We start from the raw sequence: 26,018 nt of genomic DNA on the forward strand, positions 1-26,018 counted from the left end.
AGCAATCTAAATATCCAGTGAGGTCATCATCTTTTTCTTGAGAACTTCAATGCCCATAACTCCAGCTTTTCTCAAATCAATTGCTCAAGCTAGAAGAAATATCAGTACCTCTTTTGTCCTTTGGCATTACAATGTTGCCAAATGGGATTATCTTTGTGATTTTTAACCTTTCCAACCATGTGATTATTGTTTCTACTCTCCTGTTCTGCAAGAATAACAGAAATACTTCCTGTGGAAAAAAAATACCATCTCCCATTCCATCAGAAATACTCCTGACCATTATCCAAGTCTTAGCTCTCCAACAAATGTGCTAAGGCATTCCAAAATTTTAACATACCTCAAGTGCCTTGATACAAAAATTCCAGTTTCGCATGCCAGCTGACATCACAACTCACAAAAACTCCAAATCACACTTTGAATGGACTATATGTAAAAATCAAGAACACAAAATAGTGATAACAGAATAGTTCATCTTGATGCCAGCAGCTGATGAAAATGATCACACAGTTTTCAAATGGGAGGCAGCTAGGTAGGTAGTTGCTTCACTAAAGAAAATCAGATATATAGAACCAAAGAACAGAGTGTTGAAAGACACAGAAGTTTTGGACTAGTTGCAGATTAGGCTAACATAGAGGTGATTGTTAAATTGGGTAAAATTAAGCAAAAGCTGCTGAGAGTGAAGTAGATATAAAGAAGAGCATACTCATCAACTATTCAAGAACTACAAGGTATGTGTTAGGAAGGTAATAACTGTAGTGAGGAAGAGAGAAATTTACATGTGAAAAGGAATGGCAGCAATGCAAAATGCTACAGAATTCTACAGTATATGGCTAGCAAAAGAAAGAATAGGTATGGAAGACTGACTACAGCTGTCAAGATGACACAGGTGATACTAAAGATATAATAAAAATGTTTGCAAGCATTCTGCTAGTGTATTTCATTTTGGAAGGAAAGGGCAGTGAATATGATGCGAAAAGAAAGAGGAAAGGCTGAAAGTTCAATGTGATGTGCTTGGAATTTTAAGTAAGTTTCATGTTAAAGGTGGCAATTGTATTGGATAGAAAATATGCTTAACAGTTTTTCTAGATTCTGCAAAATCACATTTCAAAGAATACACATAATAATGAAGTATTATTGAAACTAAGAGAAATGGGGCATTTGGTATCTCACAGAGATGGCCGACAGAATCCAGAGAATTATGTACAGAAGAATGATGTTTTGATGAAAAGGGTGATGAGCAGTGTACCAAACAGTTCTGCTCTAAGATGTGTAGTTCAGAATTTGAGAGGAGATATTCATTTTTAGCATATGATGTTCAAGTGGAAGATTATTATTATTACGGGCAGCTCCAAGGAGTCCTTAGACTCATCGAGGGAGACCCAACATCATGTCAAGAACAACTATTCAACATTCACACAGCACAGTATCTATCATACTTCACCTTGAACTCATTTACAGTCATGGCACCCACAACAGACTCTGGCAGCTTATTCCACTCATTTACCACTCTCCAAGTAAAAAACCTAGCTCTAACACCCTTGCTAACCACACTCTTACCAAGCTTCCATGGATGGACCCTAGTCCTCCCACTACCAGTCCTATTCTCAAAAATATCTTCTGAATTAATCTTATAAAAACTCTTCAGTAATTTGAATGTCTCACTCATATCACCCCTTTTCTGCCTATCAACCAATTTCTGCAGCCCACAAATCTTCAACCTGTTCTCATAAGGTTCATTCCATAGTCCTGCTATTATCTTGGTCACACATCTCTGAATCCTCTCCACCTCCTCCCCATCGAGAAGAAACCCAGGCGCCCATATCTGGACAGTAGTCTGGATGGGGTTTTATCAAGGCTCGATACAGAGGAGCAATAACCTGTTTGTCTCTGCTCGTTAAAGTGTTTTTCAGCAATCAAGTGATTTGATGAGCTGATTTTGCCACTTTTGCGGTGTCCCCTAAACTTCAACTCCCTATCCACCAATACTCCCAAATCCCTGGCCTCGTCAATCTCCTGGAGTACGGTTCCACCAATGTGATATACTGCTGCTAATCTTTTCACCCCAAAATGCAAAACCTTACATTTTTCCACATTAAATTGACATCCATTCTCCTTAGCCCAGTCCTCCAAACTATCCAAATCATCCTGCAAAATTTTGACATCCTGAGCATTCACTATTGCTCTACCTAACTTTGCATCATCCACAAACAGATGCAGAGTTCCTCTCAGATCCTTTCCTATATCATTAGTGAACAAATTAAACAGTAGTGGTCCAAGAACAGAACCATGCGGCACACCACTAGTCACAGGCCGTCCTTTGGACTCTACTCCTGAATAATCCACTCTCTGATATCTCTCCATCAACCACCCTTCTATCCATCTCACCAACCCTATATCCATTCTCATATGCTGCAGTTTACTGATTAGAATTCCATGTGGTATCCTATCAGAGGCTTTAGCAAGGTCCAGTAGAATCACTGTAAACCCATTACCCTTATCCAGTTCAGCCATCACTGTGTTATAGAAGTGAGCAAGTTACTGAGGCATGATCTGCCCTTCATAAAACCATGCTGTCCTCCCATACAGTATCCCATTTTCATCTATCCAATCTTGTATTTTCCTCGACTATTTTCTCCAAGACCTTGACAACAATTCCTGATATGCTGATCGGCCGGTAATTTTCAACAGCAGTCTTGGAACCTCCTTTATGCAGTGGAACTATTTTCCCCTCTTTCCACCCCCTCGGGACTAACCCAGACCCGAGACTCAAATTAAACAAAATGGTCAAAGGACTGACAATTCTTTAGCCGCTTCTCGTACGACATGAGCTGGTATACCATCCAATCCTGCAGATGAATGGACATTGAGGTTTTGTAATAGACTATTCACTTCCACTTCATTCACCACAATTCCCATATAAGCTGTTGGTTCTTACATTTCTGCAATGTCACCACCTGGATAATATACTCTTGCAAAGTGCTCACTCAGTAATTCTACTATATCAACTGATTCGGTTACCTCCCTACCATCGGCATTCTTTAAAATCAATCTGCCGTATACATTTTTTCTTTTACTTGCAACATATCGAAAAAAAAAAAAAAAAACTGTTTGGGATTCTCTTTAGCCTGCATTCTTTCATAATCCGCTTTTGCTTTTCTTACCACACTTGTTACCCTTCTGTCCTGGGCTTTATACTGTTCATGTGCCTGCAGGTCACCTTTCTCCTTAAATTCCCTCCACAGTTGTTTCTTTTTTTGCAGTTCAAGCTTAATGGTGTTATTCATCCATTTAATCCCTACTTGATTTATTATTCGGACTCTAGGTATACAGTCAGCCATTGCCTCCTGCAAACACTTGTTAACCGCCTCCCATGCACTATCAACATCCAGCCCTTGCAGTTTTACATGCCATGGCACTGAACCAATCAAACTCCTAAGCTTGTCATACTTACCAGCCCGATAATTCCACATGTACCCTGTCTTAATTGTGAATTCCACACCTTTAGCCACCTCCCAAGTCAAGACCCTATGATCACTCTCACCAATTGGTGGCAATGTGGTCATATTCGTTACAGTCAAATACTCAGATGCAATTACTAAGTCAAGCACTCTCTTTGCCCCCTAGTATTTTCCATTACATGCTGTCGCAGATAGTTATCCCTTAATAACCACATAAAATCCAATTTCTTCTTCCCATGTGTCCTCTCCTCCCTCCAATCAATGCTACCATAGCTGAAATCTTCCATAATAATTACCCTCCTTCCACTCATTTCTTCTATTTTCTTATGCATACTGTCTCCACCATCTTTTCCATCACTTGGTCTATAGCAGCACCCAATTGTATATTTTGTTCTGCTAGCCACAATCTCACACCAAATGGCCTCAAATGTGCACTTTTCTCTATCCTGCAATTCAACTTCTATTCTCCTTGGCTGCAGCTCATCAGCTATCATCAATAATACTCCTCCCCCCATTTTATTCTCCCTGTCATTCCTGAACACACTATACCCCTCACATTCAATCCCACTTGGTATATCATCTTCAGTCAGCCATGTTTCACTAATGCCAATAACCTGGAAATGATAATGTATAGACAGAACTCCAGAAGGCAAAATCTAAAGAGATCTAAAAGGAATGATGTTGAGGAAGTTGAAGTCTGGAAGACATATTGCAAAACATGTAAAATTCACTCAAAGAATTACTGGCATAATGCAAAGAATACTGTTAACTAGGGATAATTAGTTGACAGGAACATATTTAAGATAATGATCAAGATACATCTGGATTACTGTGCACAGATTTGGTCATCCCAATATACGGATAGTGAGGAAACAGACAAGAGTTGCTTTGCAATCAAAGATATATATTGGGAAAGGAGATATCTTGGCCACATATCCTCTATGGCAAAGTCATGATATTATAATTATTCCACAAGTACCTCCACGGAGTACTAAGCCGCGTTGTGGGAGACCCAATATATATTCATTTTATTACAAGATATTCCTCTTCATCCCTCTATTTTTTCTAGGCATGCATCTTCATGCAGTTCCAATCTTCCTCTAGTATTACATTGGCGGCTTTGGTTATGTATAACATTTAATCAAGAAATCTAATTATGCACACTGCTGATTAGATAAAACACTTTCTATAGCATATTTCACTTTGAAAAAGTGACTGATATATCAATGGAGTTCAGAAAAAACTAGCAACTCCCCAGATTAAAATGGTGGCCAAGCTCTAAAAGATGTAGAGAGCAATGCTGATATTTACTTTCAATTCAAGAAAGGCTAAAGTTATGCTCATTCCAAAAATAGAAAATGAAGATTTATTACTCCTACTTTTTAAATTCCAAGTATTTAAGAAATGATTTTGTAAAAATTCATTGCAAGTAATTATTGGCCAAGTGGACAGCATCTTGGTACTCAACCAGCGATGGTGTGGATTTGAACCCCCACTGTCGCTGGTCATGGATGTGTGAATATCTTAGGTGATTGAAAAATTTCACTGCTTAATATAAGAATACCATATGAAGATATATTTTTTTATACCTTTATGCCAGCATCATGCGAATTCTGTGGTATCAACTTTGCAATTTTACAAAATGTAATACAGCTGAAGTTCTTCATCGACGCATGATTGAAGGCCTCTTTAACCCTTTGAGCAGAGAGTTCAAAAAATATCTCAATTTCTATGGCATATAAATACACAAAAAACTGGGAAGGTTGCTAAGAGATTGCAGCGGCTCCCTGTAAAAATTCAAAAGCCTACAGAGAATTACAGCTTTACTGTAGTTAAAATTTGAATATACATATACATTGATACTGCTTTGGAAAGAGAAGCATGGCAATGTATATATGATTTGTATACTATATAAACAATGTATGTATATATATATATATATATCTTTACTGCTCAAAGGATTAAACAGCTTATTTCTAATCACTACCATAAATCTGCTCCTTTTATGGATTCTTTGTTCTGCTTCAAACTCCAATGAAGGAACTGAGGTTTTTTCTACATGTCTGACAGTTTACTTTATTTTTTCCTTTCTATGAGGGGGGGGGAATTGAAAAGTTCTGATAAACACCTAGAACAAATCTGATATTAAAGCAACTGCTATAGACCAGGTGATGGAATAGATGGTGGAGATAGTATGCATAGGGAAATTGATGAAATGAGTGGAAGGAGGGTAATTATTAGGGGATTTCAACTATGGTAACATTGATTGGAAGGAGGGGAGGACACATGTGAGGAAGGAAAAGGATTTTATTCAATTATTAAGGGATAACTATCTGAGACAGCATGTAATTGAAAATACTAGGGGTGTGAGAGTGCTTGACCTGGTAATAGCATCTGAGAATTTGACTGTAATGAATATGACCATGTTGCCACCTATTGGTGAGCGTGATCATAAGGTCTTGACCTGGGAGGTGGCTAAAGGTGTGGAATTTTCGATTAAGACAGGGTATATGTGGAATTACCATGCTGGCAAGTATGACAAGCTTAGGAGATTGCTTGGATCGGTGCCATGGCATGTACAACTGCAAGGGCTGGATGTCGATAGAGCATGGGAAGTGGTCAAGGAGCATTTACAGGAGGTTATGGCTGACTGTATACCTAGGGTCCGAATAGTAAAACAAGTAGGGGTTAAATGGATGAATAACACCATTAAGCTTGAGCTGCAAAAAAAGAAACAACAGTGGAGGGAATTTAAAGAAAGGGGTGACCTGCAGGCACACGAACGGTATAAAGTGCAGGCCAGAAAGGTAACGAGTGTGGTAAAAAAAGCAAAAGCGGATTATGAAAGGAAACTAGCTATGCAAGCAAAAGAGAATCCCAAACAGTTCTTTCAATATGCTGCAAGCAAGAAAAAAACTGTACATGGCAAAATGATTTTAAGGAATGACAATGGTAAGGAGGTCACTGAATCAGTCGATATAGTGGAGTTACTGAGCGCCCACTTTGCAAAAGCATATCATCCAGGTAGTGATATTGAAAAAATGAAGGAACCATTAGTTTATATGGGAATAGTGATGAATGAAGTGGAAGTGACTAGTCTATTACAGAACCTTAATGTGAACACATCTGTGGGATTGGATGGTATACCGGCACGGGTCTTGCGTGAAGCGGCTAAGGAATTATCAGTGCACTTGACCATGTTGTTTAATCTGAGTCTCAGGTCTGGTTTAGTCCCGAAGGTGTGGAAAGAAGGGAAAATAGTTTCACTGCATAAAGGAGGATCCAAGACTACGGTTGCAAATTACCGACCGATCAGCATATCAGGAGTCGTTGTCAAGGTCTTGGAGAAAGTAGTCAAGGGAAAAATACAGGAAGGGATTGATGAAAATGAGATACTGTATGGATCATGCTTCAGTAACTTGCTCAAGTTTTATAACAAGGTGACGGCTGAACTGGATAAGGGAAATGGGTTTACAGTGATACTGCTGGACCTGGCAAAGGTGTTTGACAGGATATCACATGGAATACTAATCCGTAAACTACAACATATGGGAATGGATATAGGGTTGGTGAGATGGATAGGTGGTTGGTTGATGGAGAGATATCAAAGAGTAGTTTATTCAGGAGTAGAGTCCAAAAGACGGCCTGTGACTAGTGGTGTGCTGCAGGGTTCTGTTCTTGGACCACTGCTGTTTAATCTGTTCATTAACGATATAGGGAAGGATCTAAGTGGAACAATTCATTTGTTCGCTGATGATGCAAAGTTGGGTAGGGCAATAGTGAATGCAGAAGATGTCAAAGTCTTGCAGGATGATTTAGATAGATTGGAGTTCTGGGCTAAGGAGAATGGATATCAAATTTAATGTGACAAAATGTAAGGTTATGCATTCTGGGGTGAAAAGATTAGCAGCAGTATACCACATTGGTGGAACTGTACTCCAAGAGATTGATGAGGCCAGGGACTTGGGAGTGTTGGTGGATAGGGAGATGAAGTTTAGGGGGGCACATTGCAAAAGTAGCTAAATCAGCTCATCAACTCACTTGGTTGTTGAAAAATACCTTGACGAGCAGAGACAAGCAAGTTATTGTACCTCTGTACCGAGCCTTGATAAGACCTCATCTCGACTACTGTGCCCAGATTTGGTCACCTCGGTTCCTTCTTGATGGGGAGGAGGTGGAGAGGATCCAGAGGTGAGTGACTAAGATGATAACAGGTCTATGGAATAAACCATATGAGAACAGGTTGAAGATTTGTGGGTTGCAGAAACTAGTTGATAGGCAGAAAAGGGGAGATATGATTGAGACATTCAAATTGCTAAAGGGATTCTACAGGATTAATTCAGAGGATATTTTTGAGATCAGGACTGGTTGTGGGAGAACTAGGGGACACCTATGGAAGTTGGGCAAGAGCGTGGTTAGCAGGGGGTGTTAGAGCTGGGTTCTTTACTTTTAGAGTGGTAAATGAGTGGAATAAGCTGCCAGAGCCTGTTGTGGGTGCTATGACGGTGAACGAGTTCAAGGCAAGGTATGATAGATACCGTGAGAATGTAATCGCATAGTTGTGTGGACATGATGTTTAGGGCCTCCCTCGATGAGTCTAAGGACTCCTGGAGTCGCCCGAAATAATAATAATAATATAACCACAAGAAAGAGCATACTAGTAGTGGCATTATGAAGGTAACTTATGTTCTTATATCCTCGTATGTTCTTTCTTGTGGTTATATCAGATGCTTTAATATCATTTTTGTTCTAGATGTTTATCAAAACTTTCTAGAACCCACCCAACCTTGTATTTCATCCTTTTTATGATTTCCTTTATTAACCCTCCTGTCCTCCTTTTCAGTTCTTTTAAAAGGATTTCCTGCAATAATTTTGTCTTTTCAGAACTTATTTTTATTGCTTACTTGTAATTTTATTGCAAGTAAGCTTATCCTAACAGGCTCACTTATTTTATTCCAATATATAAATAAATAGGTGTTTATGCACGGTTTCTACTTGTTTCTTGCATAGCATAACCACATAAAGGGCTATGGTGGATGAAATTCAATGATTTTGAACTTCATATCCATGTTATTTCAATTTCAGTACAGTTCGCATCAATGTTTTGCATGACAGAAAAATCAGTTATGATTGTAGGGTAGTTAATGCTCCTAGTTTCTGATTAGTTCTGTTTTCCTTAATACAAATTATTTCTTCCTTGTTTCCAGTTTTCTTAATTTCAATAACATTTTACTTGTTTCTCCTTCATCTTCTTCTTCTTGTTTTTGCTAACCGATTAATTATTTCGGCTTTACTTGATTCTTATCGTGCATACTTTTAATGCAATTTATTTGTTTTACTATTTCTTGAAATTCTTTTATTATATATCTCTATGATATCCTCCATAGCTTAGTTTCGATAGAGCCCCTTAGTTTGGAAAGACCAGAGTTTGAATCTAGTTTATGACCTGAACAACCTTTATTAGGATTTTCAGTGAAAGGTGAGTTAGCTGGTCTCATATGGAGATGGAGGGTTTTCCTCCGGGGAAACTCTGGTTTATTGTCTCTCAGAGCAAGCTAACCAAGCCCTGTGAACACACATCTACAGAGATAAAATACTATTGGACAAGGAAGACAACGGAAACCCACCTTCTGTAATAATTCCTTAGTAAAATATCACTACTCTCCCAACAATCATCAGGTTGAGAAGACATCTCCATGATGGGGATCTACTCAGTGGTGGGATTCAAATAATTTAAGAACTGGTTCGCTGCCCTAATGACCGTTTTAAGAATAAAAAAATGATATACCGAAAGGTAGTTTATTATTTCATACAGTTAATACTTAAATAAGAACAATAAAAGAGGTACACAAAACTAGATTATGTTATAAGAAAGTTTTAAAATATTAATGAAAAAATATTAAATAATACCTGACAAAAAACAATAAAACTGCTATTTAAGATATTTCCATATTGCTTCTTGATTGGCATCCTCACTTGCAATTTTCTTCGCTTTCATCTGAGCATTATCGGCTGTGTGATTTATCCTTAACCATCTTTTCACTGCAGGAGTAGGATCCAATTCTTTTAGAGGTAGGCCGATTAGACTAATAGTCATTGAGTTTGATATATTAGAAACAGTTAGGTGACTTCTCTTCTCTGAATATTATGTTCATCTTTGAAAAACCCATTTCCGCTTCTGCTGAACTTGCAGCAATTGTTCCGACAATATTTTTAGCTCTTTGAACACTTTCAAGAATTGCATAATTCTGGGAATTTTTTAAAACGTTTTCCACAAAATGTCGATAATCATTAATATCAATTTGGTAATTAAAAATGTCATTAAATACGAGCAATTGTTCTTCAGCTGCTTTCCATGGAACTAGTACTTCTTCAATATTCCGGTAATCTGACTCCAAAAAATTGAGAAAGTGTAATTTATTCCTATCTTGAAATTGGCTACAACTTGCTTTTAAATGTTCACAATCCATTAGTCTTTTTTTCAAATTCATTACGATGTTTTTTAAAAGTCTTTCCCGAGGAGGCCCAAGAAATCGATGATTTTCCTACAAATTTTATATTTTTGAAGGTTTCTGAAGTAATTAATTCATCAACTTTTTTTTCATATGGACCCTTTTCCTTTCCAAACATTTGAAATGCTTTAATAGATCTTATCACGAGTTTTTTCAGCCTTTATAATATCTATATTTCTTGCTTGCAGTGCATTTGAAAGAAGAGAAATTTCTTTAAAATATCAATCATCAATGCCAAATCAGTTATAAACTATATATTTTCAAGACGGGCAGCCATATCTAAAAGTACTTTTTATTTGAATAAAAATAGTGATGTAGAGCTGGATAAGTGCGCCACACAGCTGGGTTGACCTTAAACTATAGGCAGCCCATCTTGGTCCCAAAACTCTACAGATCTTTATAATTTCAATTCCAAGTTGTTCGGATATTTTGGAAAGTTCAATTTGGTTCTTATTGGATTGATGAAAAATAGTATATATCTTATCAATAAATATTTTAAAATGATTTACTTGCTTTATTTCCTTTATCGAATCATCTAAAACAAGATGGAGGCGATGGTTTAAACAGTGCCATATTATTATGTTTGGAAACTCTTTTGCAATCCTAATGAACGTTAAAAAAGAGTAAGGAATGTAAATTTGTGATTTCCACATTGGGCGGCTGCCAAGGTGCCCACCTTAAAGAGAACCCTGATTACAAGTGCCATTTTAACAACCGGTTCGCCGAACTCAACAAAAAATTAGGTATCGGTTCTGCTGAACCAACTGAATCCCACCCCTGGGTCTACTGGCTCATGCATCTGCAATGCAAATATACATAGAGGACAGATATTAAACTGGTACTGCATTAAAACTGTAGCATTTGCTCAGTAATAATCCATTCTAAGATGATCTCTCAGACCCTAAAATACACTTTTTGTATCTCCTCTTAGTTTACCACAATTATATGGCCTGCTACTACTACTATGATATTTGCTACAATGTTTCCATCTTACACTATGGTTGGATATTCATCAAAGGCTTAACCATAGTGTTAGATGGAAACTACTCATCTCCAATGCTATGTTTTTTTTTTTTTTGTTTTTTTTGCAGCTCTTTACAATTTGATTTTCAATCTTTAGAGGATACCTGGGGATAATTAGAAAGAAGTCTTCTCATGTCTACCCAAATCTGGGTAATTTTGAACAGGAATGAAGTTCAAGAGGCAACTCTGCAAGAGTAAACCACAGATTATTGCCTCAATCTAAGAAGAAAAGTGAATTGTAGTATGAATATTATTATGACTGCATTATAGTGAAAGACAATGATCTGATCTACTGAACAGCTAAGAGAAAATGCAGAGGATAACTAACATTGTACCAGGTTGTAAAGGAGTATAACAGACAAACTCAATTAGCAATCTAACTGCAATTTGCCTCATGAAGAAACAGGAGTTGGATCACCGGGTTTCTTGATAAGGCTGTTGAAACAGAAACTGGACACACTTTCTGTACATTTGTGCCCCACCCCTCTCTCATACAACAGCACTATTGCAGTATCACTTAAGAATATAGCTTACCTCCTGGCATCATTCTTCTAATCCAACTCCTGCACACAGATAAACAAAGCAAATAATCTCAAAGTATATCTGGAAACTCAAGAGATGTGCTCCTGAACTAAAACCTGTTCTTTATTATCTCTACATTCTATCATACTCAGCTGATATGTAGCTATATTCAACCAAAAAAAGGGGATAAGTGTCTGTCATCAAACTTTCAACATATTTGTGAAACCAAATCCTGTGAATGCAAAATCACAGCATTTGTTTCTCCAAGGAGGGTCTCTTCTTATTTCTCTTCTGTTCTTTGCCATCTATGTGCCTGACATCTCATACAGTTGCTGCCACAACTGCCCTCAACCCACAGACAATATTGCAATAATCTCCCTTGGATTTAGATTAGTACTGAAAAACTGAAAAACACAATCTCAGAACTTGAATAATGGTTCAAAAAAATGACAACTCAGAGCAGACAAGCACATTGTAAGGAGATGAATACATCCCCCCCCCAACCAGAGGGTGAAGTGGTCATGTTTGGCACCTCATTCCATGGCAATCAATAGCCTAACACTTTTCTCAATGTGATGCCTGCCATAAAGAAGGTTTTTGTAAACTTATAGTGAATCCATAAATGGGTATGCATTTTTTTTTCTATGTTTTATTAATTTAATTTAATTTTTTTTGTATTTTTATTTATTTTTTTACATAATTGAGAAATCCTGCTCTAGAAAGAAACCAAACATGGAACTTTTTCAAGCCATTTCAGGCCTCCAATAAGCAGGAGGTGGTCTCACACTGGGCGATGTAATTAATCTTCCATCTAAAGACATTCACAAACATCCATGCCGACAATGAAATTCTTACCCACAGCCTGTTGGTTAGAGAGTAGATAAGCTAACCACTCAACCAACCAAGCCATTGCTAGTCAGGTTGACCATTGGGATACAATTAAATAAAGGGCTTCGCTTTACAACTCAAGTCAATCATGTCTGTTCAAAAGCAAATAAGACAATTATACGCATTACTCAACCAACATAGCTAGTTAAGCATGGAACTTAAACTATTCTGTCCTGACATATGACTCACCTGCCTGGAGTAACACAGTGCATTCAAACTACACACAATCCAAAACAAATGTTCATAAGAATATGCACTATAGTTAACATGAAACATACAGTTTCACTGAGACCAGGATCTCTGAGATAAAATTTGTCCTATGTAAAAAAGATTGCAAAACTATTTGTAAATGTCACCATCCAGCCTAACTCATTGCATTGCCAGCCTGGCTGGCTGAGTGGTTAGCATATCCGTTCTCCCGCCAAAAGGCTGTGGGTTCGAATTCTGCTGCCTTTTGGCAGGAGAATTGCTCATCTGTCCAGTTTATTCAAATTCTCTTGCAGCACAGCCACATCTGCACTATTACTAATAACCTTTCATATAAATACAAAATTAATAACGGAAAAACTCACGTAAAAAGATTATTTAATAGTATAATTTTCGCCTGTGTGTCACAGGCATCTTCATTACATTTTAAGCTCAAATTAAACAATAACTGACAATTCCAAAAAGCGCCACCTAAGTAGCTAGTGTAAGATAACTAAAAAGGTCAATAAATTTCCTAACAAAAAAAAAAAAAAATTATATATACAATAAAAAGTTAGGAAAAATTAGCTGAATTGTAAAGTATTATCTCCCATAAAGGGGATAAACGTAAACCATCAGATCTGTTTAAGTTAGGCGAGTGAAGTAAAGTTTCACATGTTTCTTTATAAAGCCATTCTATGAGAATCGACTTTTGTGAAGGACTCGTCTTTTTCCAATGAACTCTATGTCTAGTGATGATGGCATGTTCTGCAAGTCCAGACTGTTCAGGTTCAAGGTATTGAATATAAGACTGATGTTCTTCTAGCCGAATAGAAGCAGATCTTCCTGTTTGTCTGAAATAAGATAATCCACAAGCGCAAGGAATCTGGTAAACATTTGGATAATTAAGATGTGGAAGCTTGTCCTCAGGAGAAGTGAGAAAGGCGAAGATTTTTCTGAATGGTCGAAAGGCAACAAAAAGAGCTTTGAGTAGTTTTAATATGTCTTCCTCTTCAAATACAGAAGAAATAATGCGCATTCCTATCCCTTATGTACAAGGCATTAGTGAATGTATAGCAAAAGTTTTAAAACCACTGAATATTTTTGTTGCCTTTTGACCAAAATCTCCACCTTTCTCACTTCTAAGGACAAGCTTCCACATCTCAATTATCCAGGTGTTTACCAGATCCCTTGCTTTTGTGGATTATCTTATTTCAGACAAACAGGAAGATCTGTCTCTATTCGGCTAGAAGAACACCAGTTTTATATTCAATACCTTGAACCTGAACAGTCTGGACTTGCAGAACATGCCATCATCACTAGACATAGAGTTCATTGGAAAAAGACGAGTCCTTCACAAAAGTCGATTCCTCGTGGAATGGCTTTATAAAGAAACATGTGAAACTTTACTTCACTCGCCTAACTTAAACAGATCTGATGGTTTACGTTTATCCCCTTTATGGGAGATAATACTTTACAATTCAGCTAATTTTTCCTAACTTTTTATTGTATATATAATTTTTTTTTTTTTTTTTTTTTTATTAGAAAATTTATTGACCTTTTTAGTTATCTTACACTAGCTACTTAGGTGGCGCTTTTTGAAATCGTCAGTTATTGTTTAATTTGAGCTTAAAATGTAATGAAGATGCCTGTGACACACAAGTGAAAATTATACTATTAAATAATCTTTTTACATGAGTTTTTCCATTATTAATTTTGTATTTATATGTCTGCTCACAGTTTGCCATTATTAAAACTTAATAACCCTTCCTAGTTTCACATCATTTGCCAACAACTGAATATCCCTCTGCAATCTACTGACAATGTCATTGATAGTTCCAGTACTGAGCTCTGTGGAACAGCCCACCTGTAACCTTCTGCCTCTTGATATTGTCCACCATACAAAACTCTCTGACAGAAAGCTAATCCTGAATCCAGTTGACTAACCTGACATCTAAATCCATGTGCTGTAACCTGAATATCAGCTTATCATATTGCACTGTGTCAAATGCCTTTGCAAAATCCAAAAAAATGGGTTCGAATCTCGCTGTAGGCATGGATGTTTGTGTTTATCTGTGGAAATACTAGTGGTGGTGATGATCGGCGGTAGATAGCATTGGTGTAGTCCAGAATATGCCTTTCCCCCTCATCAACCACGCTTGTCATGTTATTATAAAGGGTAATCATATTACTAAAGCAAGAGCACCACTTAACAAATCCATGTTGACTCTCACAGATAACATTACCCTCTGCCCAATGCTGTATTTGATCCCTCACTAACTTCTCCAAGGTCTTAACAACTACTGATGGAACACAAACTGGTCTATAATTTGACACTTCCAGTCTGCACCCGCCTTTATACAATGGCACTATCTTACCCTCCTTCCACTCCTTGGGTACTTTTCGTGGCCAGACTTTCATTGACACGGCAAGTCAATGGAACTGTCAGCTCTTTAGCATATTCTCTCAAAACCCATGGCAAAATTCCATCCAGTCCCACTGCTTTATTGACATCCATAGTATTCAGTATTTGAAACAATCTCCTCATGAACCTGTAAACCTCAAACCTGCCCTATCCCTTGTAATCTATTTTTCGCAAAATGCATAACTTCACATTTATCTACATTAACCTGACACCTGTTATCTTCTGCCCATACTGACAGCCTATTTAAACCATCCTGGAAACTCTCCACATTGCCTTGATTAACTATTAAGATACCTAATTTTACATGAGCAAACAACTAAACAACTAAATTTAATTTGAGATGCTCTCAAATTAAACAGCAATGGCCCCAGCACTGAACCTTTCGGCACACCACTAGTCACCTATTTTTGTCTCAATTCTCCTCTCCATATACCACTTTTTGATATCTGTTCAGCAACCACCCTCTTATCCACTTAACCAATCATGTTGATTTCTTTGCAGATCCAGTTCTCTCTAATGAAACTTCAATAAAGGTTGAAACTGGACTGGTTTCAAGTGACCCTTTCCATAATGCATGGCAATATACACCAAAAGAAATTGTGCTGTGCATTATGAGATATTAGGCAATTTGATGTGAAGTATCCATCTCAAAACATGAGTAAGTTAATTGCATATAAAGGAATTTCATATATAAATTTCTATTTACTCATGTTAGATGAAGGATCAAAACAAGAATATAAATTATTGTCAAGTATAACTTAATAATAATATACTGTATATATACTGTATATAATAGTATTAATTAGATATTTTAATAATATTAAAATATACTATTATATACAATATAATTATTAATAATATACTGCATATAATGGTAAATTTTGTTCATTGGACAAAATACTGTGCACTAAAAGTGAAATACACTTCTTCAATCGGTATAGATGCTTGAAAAAATTGAATGATTCAATAATAAAATTTTATTTATTATTATTATGTGACACCTCCAGGGAGTCCGAAGAATCCTCGAGGGAGAGTGTGCCAACAGCATCGAACGATTTACAGTCCAACTACTAACTGTGCTCAAACTTGCTTAACTTTTTGAGTGATCCATTAGTAGCAGAGGCTCTACCAATCGACCAACCTTTATTATTATTAATAAATTATTTTATTCACATCATAATAAAGAAATAATTTTGCAAGAGATGCTCTCAGTTTCTAAAAAAAAAAAAAAAAAAAAATCCATCATCAAACAATCCATCAAGAAATCACATGAACCCTTCACTAACAATGACATTTAATCCTTTATAAAATAGTTTTTTTTTTTTTTAATCTGCAACATATGACGGAGGAGAAATCTAGCAAATTGAAGATGACATTTTGTCACCCATGGGTTAGAGCTATAAATCCTTAATAATTAAATTGATGCAATAGACGAAAGTGGATTAAGAGTAAGGAAACTTGTCACTTAACTATATACTTTTTTTTTTAAATTAATCCTCATCCCTCTTAAAAAATATCCCCTTTCAAAAAAGATCGTATGGCAACTATTACATTAAAATGTAAAAATTAGTTGTTTTAATGCTATGGAAAAGTATCGCTAAAATTAAGTTTGGCACAAAAGTTTAATATTTGCCTCTGTTAAATCATAGACTGACAATAGAATTTTTTTTTTTTTTTTTTAAAGGGCAATACCTTTATATATAGTGTATTGCCTCTGGCAACAAGATATATAAGGTGTAACCTCACCTTCCTTCATAGTCCTCGGTAATATTCTGTTCATATTTACTAGACGAAAACTATTATGGAACGTGATACGATTCACTTTATTCGTAACATTATTCTAGGCCATCATAATATAACTTCTCCATGGTAGATTTTTTTTTTTTTTTTTTTTTTTGTTGTTGTTGTTGGCGATTTCGGGGACGGGAACGCCTCATTTTTAAATGACCATTTTTATAAACAAACATTTAATTTACATAAGACGGGTGTTTGTGCCACTAACTATATGCGTAATAACAGGAGTGAGATATTTTATTTTCTTTAATATTACATACACAAAAAAAGCTGTAATAACTCGTTAGACGAATATAATTAGGAAGGTGAAATAAAATAAATAATCGGGGGAAAAATTAGCTGGGACATCAGTCTTGTTTCAGGGACCTTACCCTTCACCCAAACCAATCACGAATCTGGGTTGTCTGCATGTGTTATATGAAAAAGTGCAATCACTTTTTTTCTAATATATTATAACTATCAAACGGTTTTAATAAACCATTTGACCTTATGACGAGAGAATCCTTCTAAAGCGATTATTTAATATTAAAGAAAAACACTGATCACGGAAAGGACGTGAAAATATAACGGAAGAGACAGAAATAACAACGAATTTTACTGGCTTGCTTTACATGGAGCATTCTAAACGTAACGATTCTGTTGTGTATGATACCGTTTTGACAATATTTTCTGCGTAAGTGTTTAGCCGTTAAAAACAGTTACTGAAATTTCTGTAGTCTAACAGATATAAAGTGCTCAGTATCTGGCGCCATATTAGTGTCTTCGATGAACATCCGCAGAACGATTGAGATTATAACACATTTAAACTTTCGTCTGAATAACTCAGATTAACACTTTTCCTCCAACAGTAGTCATAAGTCTCTGCTACACTAAAACGGACTAGCACATGTCATTCAAATTCACCTACTTGCCGGCTGTTTTCGTCCGGGTGCTTGGAAAAGAACCAGGATGAAGAGTGACCAGGATGGAGACGATGGTCTAATTGCGTAAAGATACATTAACTTGTATGAGAACTTAAGAGTCCGAGAAGGTGTTTAATAATTTCACAGTTGTCGACATGGTTTCGAGCAATCTCTAGATTTTTTAAAGACCATGTAAACAAACAACTTAACTACTTAACATAACCGAAGGATAAAAAGAAGATATTACATACAAATTAATAAAATATAACTTGTGAAGTCCAAAGTGAAACTTTACCTATATATCAAAATCTCAACGTTTGAACTACTTTTTGAGGCGCATTGAGTTGTTACGCGATTGTTTCGCCGCAGTAGCACGTGAAAGCATTTATTTCTTGGCCGTAGTGCAGATGGCGGAACACGTTTTTTGACTGTGAAAATTTTGAATACTTTTGTGTTTCTGATCTTGTACCTGGTGTGGATATGGCAGTAGTCTATCGAAACTTCCGCATGTCATGGAGTTGGTCAAAACTGTTAAAAAATCAGGTAGACCTGCATATAAAAGATCAACTCCTTTTTTTCTCTCTATCTCCATTCAAAGATTGTTCAGAAAAAAATATCTTAAAACCCACTCACTACAAACCAATGTTGGTACCCATAAAACAATTATATCTTGAATTTCAGTTCGTTATTTAAGTCCACCAGTGAGGTATTATTCCATAAATTATAGTACAAAGAAATGTTTCTTAAAATATGGTACATTAACATTTAAAAAATTTAATAAAGTTAAAAAAATTAAGCGTTTTTTTTAAACTTTTAAGAAATATTTTAGAAGATACAAAGCTCAGCATAAAATAAAGGATCAACATTTAAAACAACAAAAAAAAAATACAGTTCAGTCTTGCATTTCCAGGTGTGGAAGGGGAAAGGCGAGAGAAGATGGAAGCAAGAGTTTAATTTTCATGTTCTTGTGGACAAATGCAGTAATCTTGGATACCTAATTTTTTAAAAAAAAATAAGCAATATAAACAACCGTTCGTAGCCAGTTAGAGCCATATTAAAAAGATCACTTTCGAGTGCTATCGAACGTCTTGAATAGTTCTGACAGATTTATTTAGAGATGTATAAATCGCGGTCCCGTTTTTTGTTTTTGATTATAATTTTTAAAATTACCCTACAACATTTGCAAAATATTACTCATATTATAAGAGATTTTGTGTTATATAACTGGCATTTAAAATTATTTCATAAAACTTAATCGGAAATATTTGAAAATGTGTTTTTTTTCCACAATCTGCCAAAGAAATACAGTTCAGGATTGCATTTACATTTAATAAGAGTGAGAATACCTTATGTGTATTGCACGTTCTGTACAAATTGTACGAACGTAATCATTTCCCATTATTGCCTACTACATATTGGTAGTAGCGGTTGGTGTATTAAGTGGTGGAGACGGAGAGTTGTACAGTAGGTGCCCTTCCTCGATGAGTCTTTGGACGCTGGAAGTGTCGCAAAATAATAATAATGTAGAGAAGAAAAGCAATTGGAACCAATTCCATTTCATACTGAGAAGAATAGTCATGAAAGTTATCCAAAGTTCTGTTCCCCTCAGACAAGTCCAAGAATCTCAAGATGTATAATAAAATTGTTATATTGAGATTCTTGATATTATGCGAGATGTATATTGAAAAGTTCATAACATTTTCAATATTCATCTCTCATAAAGGAGATATAGTAGAATGATGAAATTCTCCATGTATCATTATAAACTGCTGTATATAGACAACTTCAAGAAATGTGAAGTTCTTTCTTTTTTTTGTTGTTGTTGTTGTTACCTAAGAAGTGACTGAGTAGAATAATATTACAAACACAGGCAACATATTGAATGTTCTAACGAAGTGTGCTCACTTTCAATATCTTCAGAAATATCAAGACATACAACATTTCCATGAATCTGTCATTTTAGAAGAAATTAAAAAAAAATGAACTGCTGAATTTTGTTGTGGCTCTGACTACTTCAAAGGTGACCACTTTGTAGCCATTTAGGCAATTGTTTTAATAAAAAAAATAGTGGACGAGTCAAATACATAGTTGACCACTACTAGCTATACTCTCACAAGAAATACATGATCAGCACAGTCCATCATCTCACAGATCACTGGTGGCAGTAGCTGTTGAACATCATTGTGATTTTAAGTTTTATCAGATATTAGACCTTCACTGAATCAGAAGGCTCAACATGGGAAGTTCTAACACAGTGCTCATTGTGCTGTTCCTTAAACTTGTTTGCTCCCTCGTGACCCACATACTCTCAGGTAGTACATTCTGCTCATCCATCACTCTCCAAGCAAAAAATCTTTGTGCTCATTTTTATTATGCGAATAGTTGCAAATCTATTATTTATTTAATACCATAGTTGGGCTATGGAAACTACTCTAAAGACCAAACATGCAACTCTTTCAAGCCACTTCAGGCTTCTGTTAAGCAGAGTGGTGGTGGTGTCACACTGGGTGATGATATTCATCTCTCACCTAAAGACATTCACAAATATCCATGACTTCAGTGGAATTCAAAAACCCTCACAACCTCTTAGTTGGTGGGTGGACATTATCTCAACTTGGCTAACAAGGCATACAATTTATCAGCATTCTCTTTATAAAATTTCCTAAACCAGCTCTTTTGTCCTACCCCGTCTTTTTGCAATCTATTAAAATCTGTTTCATATTTTTCGGTACACTTCAACCTCTCACCAACTGATGTCTCAATTACATTACTGTTCCACCTATTCACTAGGCTTTGCAGGTGGCATTCCTCACTGTTTTCATAACCAGCATTCCTATTTGCAGTTCTTGCCCACACAGCACTGTTGTGTTATAAGGTTCATGACATCTTCTCTATGTGATTAATATTTAAAAAAAATTATGGATTAACTGTGCTTATATACTAGAACAGTACATAATTTAATTATAATATTTCACTAGTCTATATAACTTTATATATATGGGGTTCTTAACAGTCAAAGCTGTATAACTGAGAGGAGACCTCCACATAGCTTTTAAAGGAATGCAGAGAACTAATCAGGGCTTCTGACCTAATGGCCAATCCTCACCATCTCGTGATATGGTTCAGTATCCAGGTAGATACCCTGTTAGGTATCTACCTGGATACTGAATGAACTAGAATGGGCTGGCAGTTTGGGATTAAACCGACCAAATTGTATTCTTATTGGCTTAAACCAAAATACAAAATGATGGCACAACATGACAGAATTTCATGCCGGCTGGGGCATCACCTGGTTAAACAAGGCCCTCGTTGTCTTCACCAGGGGAACAAGGGTAAACAGTGAAAAGTCAGCTACTGGAACAAATTTGAAAACACAAACGAACATAACATTACAAGAGTTAAAGATCAGTACTATCAATATAAGAAGCTTGAATGGCAAACAAATGGAGCTAGCTAAGGAATTACATAAGTAGCAGATCGACATAATAGGGGTGACTGAAACAAAAAAGACAAAAACTGGTGAGATCTTTCTGAGCAATAAATACAAAATGTTATACTCAGGCAATGACAATCAAGGAAAAGAAGGAGTAGCCATAGTATTCAACACAAAATACAAGGCTAATCTTGAATGGCAGGCAGTCTCAAATAGAGGGATGTGGGCAAATATCAGAATGGGGAACTGGACAATCAGACTTATTTGTGCCTATGATCCCACAGAAGGTTCTACTGAGGTAGAAGTAGAGGAATTTTTTGAGGCTTTAGAGAAAGCAACTGACACAATGAAGAAGGACAAGTTGGTCCTTGTTGGGGATCTAAATAGCAGAGTAGGAAATGATTGTGAGACATACAAAAATATTTTGGGAAAATTTGGAGAAAAGAGCAAAGCTAATAATAATGGCAAATATCTGTTGGATTTCTGCTCAGGACATGGACTGGTTATTACTAACACCATGTTCCAACATAAAAATGTGCAAAATTCATATGGAGAGAAGAGGCAAGGAATAAGAAAAGTCTCATTGACTATGTTATTATCGACACTGATGTTTTCTCCCTGGTGCAGGACACCAGAGTATACAGAGGATTTGAAATTGGAAGTGATTACCATTAAGTCTTGAGCAAGATAAAATTGAATTTCATTTTGAAAAGAAGAACATGTAAGAAAGTTTTAAAGCGAATAAAAGTTGAGTAGCTCTCAGATGTGAACTGTAGACTAAAATACACAAAGATTATTGGGAAAAAAAATGAAAGAGTTTGAGAACAGGAACCAAACCTTGGAGACAGGGGCACGCCAAGAGTATTTGCCGCCCGGGTGCAAACTTTTATCGGCCGCCCCTAATACTGCATTGTATAATCCAAATTAGATATTAGCTACATAAAATGCCGCCCGGGCATTTTATGTAACTAATATCTGGTTTGGTGCAGCCCTGCTTGGAGATTCACTGGCAAGCCTTGAAGAAAACCCCTGATTGATTCAGTCAGACAGGCATGTGGTGAGGTTGTCTGTAAGGATAGAAAAATCAGAACTCTATGGTGGACACAGGAAGTTAAAGAGGCAGTGAAGGAAAAGAAGAAAGCATATCAAAAGTTCCTGGCAAATAAGTCGGCTTGTGCTCTTAGAGAATACAGAGACAAATGTAAGAAAGCTAAACACAGTAAAACTAGCTAAGCAAAAATCATGGGAGGACTTTGGTAAGAACATAGAAAATAAATATCAAGAAGGTGACGAGATATTCTGGAGGTTGTTGAAGCTCAGAAATGGAGGAAAGAGTGCTGTAAAAGGAATTAGAGATGATAAAGGTGATATGAAAACTGGATCAAAAGATATCCTTGAAGTATGGAGTAATTACTTCGAAAAATTGCTAAATGAAACAAGCAGTGATAGCACAGTGGTAAAAGACACTCAGCATGCATACAGTCAGGAATACATATCCATACTTGAAGTAGAAAAAGCGATCAAAGGCTTGAAATGTGGAAAGGCAGCAGGAGTAGATGATATTCGACCAGAAATGCTGAAGTATGGAGGTATTAAAGTCTTACAGTGGCTGCACTGCATAGTTCAAAAGGCCTGGACAAAGGGACAAATTTTCGATGATTGGAGTACTCTCATAGTACCCATGTATAAATAGGGAAATAAAACTGAATGTGAGAATTACAGAGGTATTTCCTACTGAGTGTTCCTGGTAAGATTTATGCAAGTATACATGAGAAACGCTTGAGAAGAATTGTGGAAGTAAAGCTTGGTGAAGAACAAGCTGGATTTAGGCCAAATAGAGGCTGTCAGGATCAGATCTTCACTTTATGAAAAATAGTTGAGAAATCATGGGAATATAACAAAGATCTATATTTAATTACTGAATTATTTTACTTTGCCGAAGTGAAGTAAAATAATTCTTATTTCAGTAATTGTATTTGTGCACCTTTTGGCAACTCATAGAGTAAAGAAATAAGCTCTGACTATTGAAACCTTAGTATTACATCTAGGTCTACCTACTCACTGATGAGACCTCAAAAAAGGTCGAACCCAGTCTGGGTAGTGACCTTCTCTCATAATGTAGAACAGTAATACGTCTCCTAGGAGCTGTGTTTTACATTATGGGAAAATATTAAGGACAGTGATCGGAGCTTGCTCCACCTTTACTACGAGTTGTCCCGGCATTGTACTACCAGGTGTTGGCTTACGCTTGGACTTTGAGTTTCTTATTCGGCTAAGAAATAATGTGATATTCAATATCCACTTAATTTTGAATAATCTATATTTAAGTTTTGTAGATCTGGAAAAGGCATATGACAAGGTGCCAAGAGAGAAGCTATTCAATATGCTGCAGTTATATGGTATTAATGGGACATTAATATTATTATTAATAATGCCCCATGGAACAATGACCAGTGGTCCCACTCCAAATAAGTTGAATGCACCCCACACCATTACTCCTCCACCACCACCAAGCTTTACTGTGGATACAACGGATTGTGGTAACGTGTTCACCAGGCTGCCTCCACACCCTGATCAAGTAATACTTAGTCTTTATTTGAGTTGTAAGTCAGCAGTTAGAGTTGAAGAAGGTATAGGAAGATGGTTTAATGTTAAATCTGGTGTCAGATAAGGATGTATATTATCCCCACTGTTATTCATTATCTATATGGATCACATTATGAACGAAAGTGGTATTAAACATGATATCAAAATTGGAGATGTTAATGTCAGCTCTTTGCTTTATGCGGACGATGTTATACTTCTAAATAAATCCGCTACAAATCTGCAAGATTCTCTGACTAAATTGAATAACTGTTGTAATAGATATGGTATGAAGGTTAGCAAGACAAAGACAATGAAAATAGGCAGAAGCTTTGAAAATGTCAACCGCATTATGAATGGAGAACCTGTGGAACAAGTAAAACATTTCAGCTACTTAGGCACGATTTTTAGTGAAGATGGTAAATTAAATATGGAAGTAGACAACAGAATCAACAAAGCAGGTATGGTAGGAAGTCAGTTGAATAAATTCATATGGAATAAGAGAGAAATTAGTTGGCACACTTGATTAGCTGTATACAAGACAGTGTTGAAACCAGTTTTAACTTATGGATCTGAGAGCTGGGTCAGAAGTAAAACACCTGACCAAAGAGTAGAGACTGCAGATATGAGAGTCCTGAGAAAGATTAGGGGCACGGACAGATGGCATCAATTGCAATATCATATTAAAATCGAGTCTATTAGGAAAGAACTTGACATTGTCAGCATCCAGGAATTTTCATGCAGAGTTAATCTCAGGTGGTATGGTCACTTAAACAGAATGGGGGAGGAAAGATTAGCAAAACAGGTGTTCTCTGCCAGGTTGGCAGGAAAATGACCCAGAGGAAGACCAAGATATAGGTGGATTAATACGGTACAAAGTGCCTTAGACGATAGAAATATAAGATCTGATGATGTTGGAGTCTTGACAAGTAACAGACTGATTTGGAGGAAAATTGTAGATATTAAGTTAGTAATGATGTAAATTTTTTGTGTAGTACTATCATATCCTGTACACCCCTTGAGGGTACATGGCAGGAATTTGATGATGATGATGATACACACACACACACACACACACACACACACACACACACACACACACACACACACACACACACACACACACACACACAAATTGCAACCATGAAAACTTATAAACGAGGTACATATTAGTGCCATCAGTAATTTGAAGATGAGATAATCCAGAAACTCTACTCCAAACATGAAACTTTCTCAAGTCATGTACATGCTCCTATCCCCATTAAACAGAAGTTGTCTTGCACTGGGCTACAGAAGTCTGCCAGCTAAATGCATTTACAAACATACATGCCTTCAGTGGATTCAAACCCTTAACTTGTTTGTTGGAAAGTGGACACTACAACTCGGCTAACCAGGCCTTCAACTTCCTTTTATGTTGCTCCCACCCACTAAACACCTGTAGTACTTTAGTACTGTAGGTGGGCTAAGGAATTTTTTTTTTTCTATTTTATGCATTTTTCATTTATTTTTCAATCTATAAAACCTGCTTTAGAGCCAAACATGGAATTGTTTTCAAGTTACTTCAGGTCTTCAGTAAGCAAAAGGTAGTCTCACACTGGGTAATGGAATTCATCTCCCACCTAAAAAAAAATTGCAAACCTCCATACCCATAGCGGGATTCAAATCTGTAGTTTGTTGGTTGGAGAGTAGATATGCTAACACCTCAGCCAACTTTGCCTGCATTCTCCTTATAAAAGTTCAAGAACCGGCTCTCTTGTTCTGTCCTATTTCCTTGCACTCTGTTAAAAGATCTCTTCTGCATGAACTGGTGCATAAAGACCTCTCACCAAATTATATGTCTCAATTACATTAGTATTCTCCCTATCCACTAGGCTCTGCAGATGGAATTCTCTCAGTATCATCATGCCCAACATTCTAGAGACTAACACCATCTTAGTCACTCTTAGTCTCAAAAACCAGGTGTCTTACTACAGAAGTCTGTAGGCTAAATATATACCTTTGGTTACCTAAGTTTTGTACCCTAACCTTTCCATTATCTGATTAGAAAATTACTCTCCCGCTATAGTTGGATAATTTAGGGATTAGGAATTACTGTGTATCGGAGAGGCTGGTTAGAAATTGTATCAAAAGATAGGTGGATAGCACTGTAGTGATTGCCATCATTTTTTTTTTTTTTAAAGTAGGTCTTGCACAAAAGTATTGAGTATTGTAATAGTTCTGCAAATTCTTATTCTTCTACCTATATCATGAATTTGACCACTTCTGGATTTATCTAAGAATTCAGTGGAATTC

The 26,018-nt window shown here is 36.5% G+C and overlaps 2 protein-coding genes across 5 annotated transcripts in view; one reads left to right on the forward strand and one right to left on the reverse strand.

Annotated features, from left to right (window-relative positions):
• Positions 1 to 17,922, reverse strand: part of LOC150108479 (cyclin-D-binding Myb-like transcription factor 1) — a 357,130-nt gene extending 339,208 nt beyond the window's left edge. For 2 of the 3 annotated variants that reach the window (XM_090415885.1, XM_090415883.1), the window contains exon 1: positions 17,716 to 17,922. The gene's annotated coding sequence lies outside the window, so the exon portion shown is untranslated. Of the gene's footprint in view, positions 1 to 9,085; positions 9,124 to 17,715 lie in introns of those variants that run through there. The other variant, XM_090415884.1, reaches the window with a different exon arrangement.
• Positions 17,923 to 18,103: 181 nt separating this feature from the next.
• The window catches only part of ScsbetaG (Succinyl-coenzyme A synthetase beta subunit, GDP-forming), a 260,513-nt gene continuing 252,598 nt past the window's right edge, over positions 18,104 to 26,018 (forward strand). For both annotated transcript variants that reach the window (XR_016550662.1, XM_090415888.1), the window contains exon 1: positions 18,104 to 18,253. Coding sequence is in view for 1 of the 2 variants with exons in the window: in XM_090415888.1 (XP_090272014.1) it covers positions 18,191 to 18,253 (63 nt within the window). In the remaining variant the exon portion in view is untranslated. The remainder of the gene's footprint in view (positions 18,254 to 26,018) is intronic.

This window comes from Typopeltis vanoorti, chromosome 3, assembly GCF_054136105.1.
Source record: "Typopeltis vanoorti isolate ZY-2024b chromosome 3, IOZ_Tvanoo_1.0, whole genome shotgun sequence".
NCBI classification, from domain to species: Eukaryota; Metazoa; Arthropoda; class Arachnida; order Uropygi; family Thelyphonidae; genus Typopeltis; species Typopeltis vanoorti.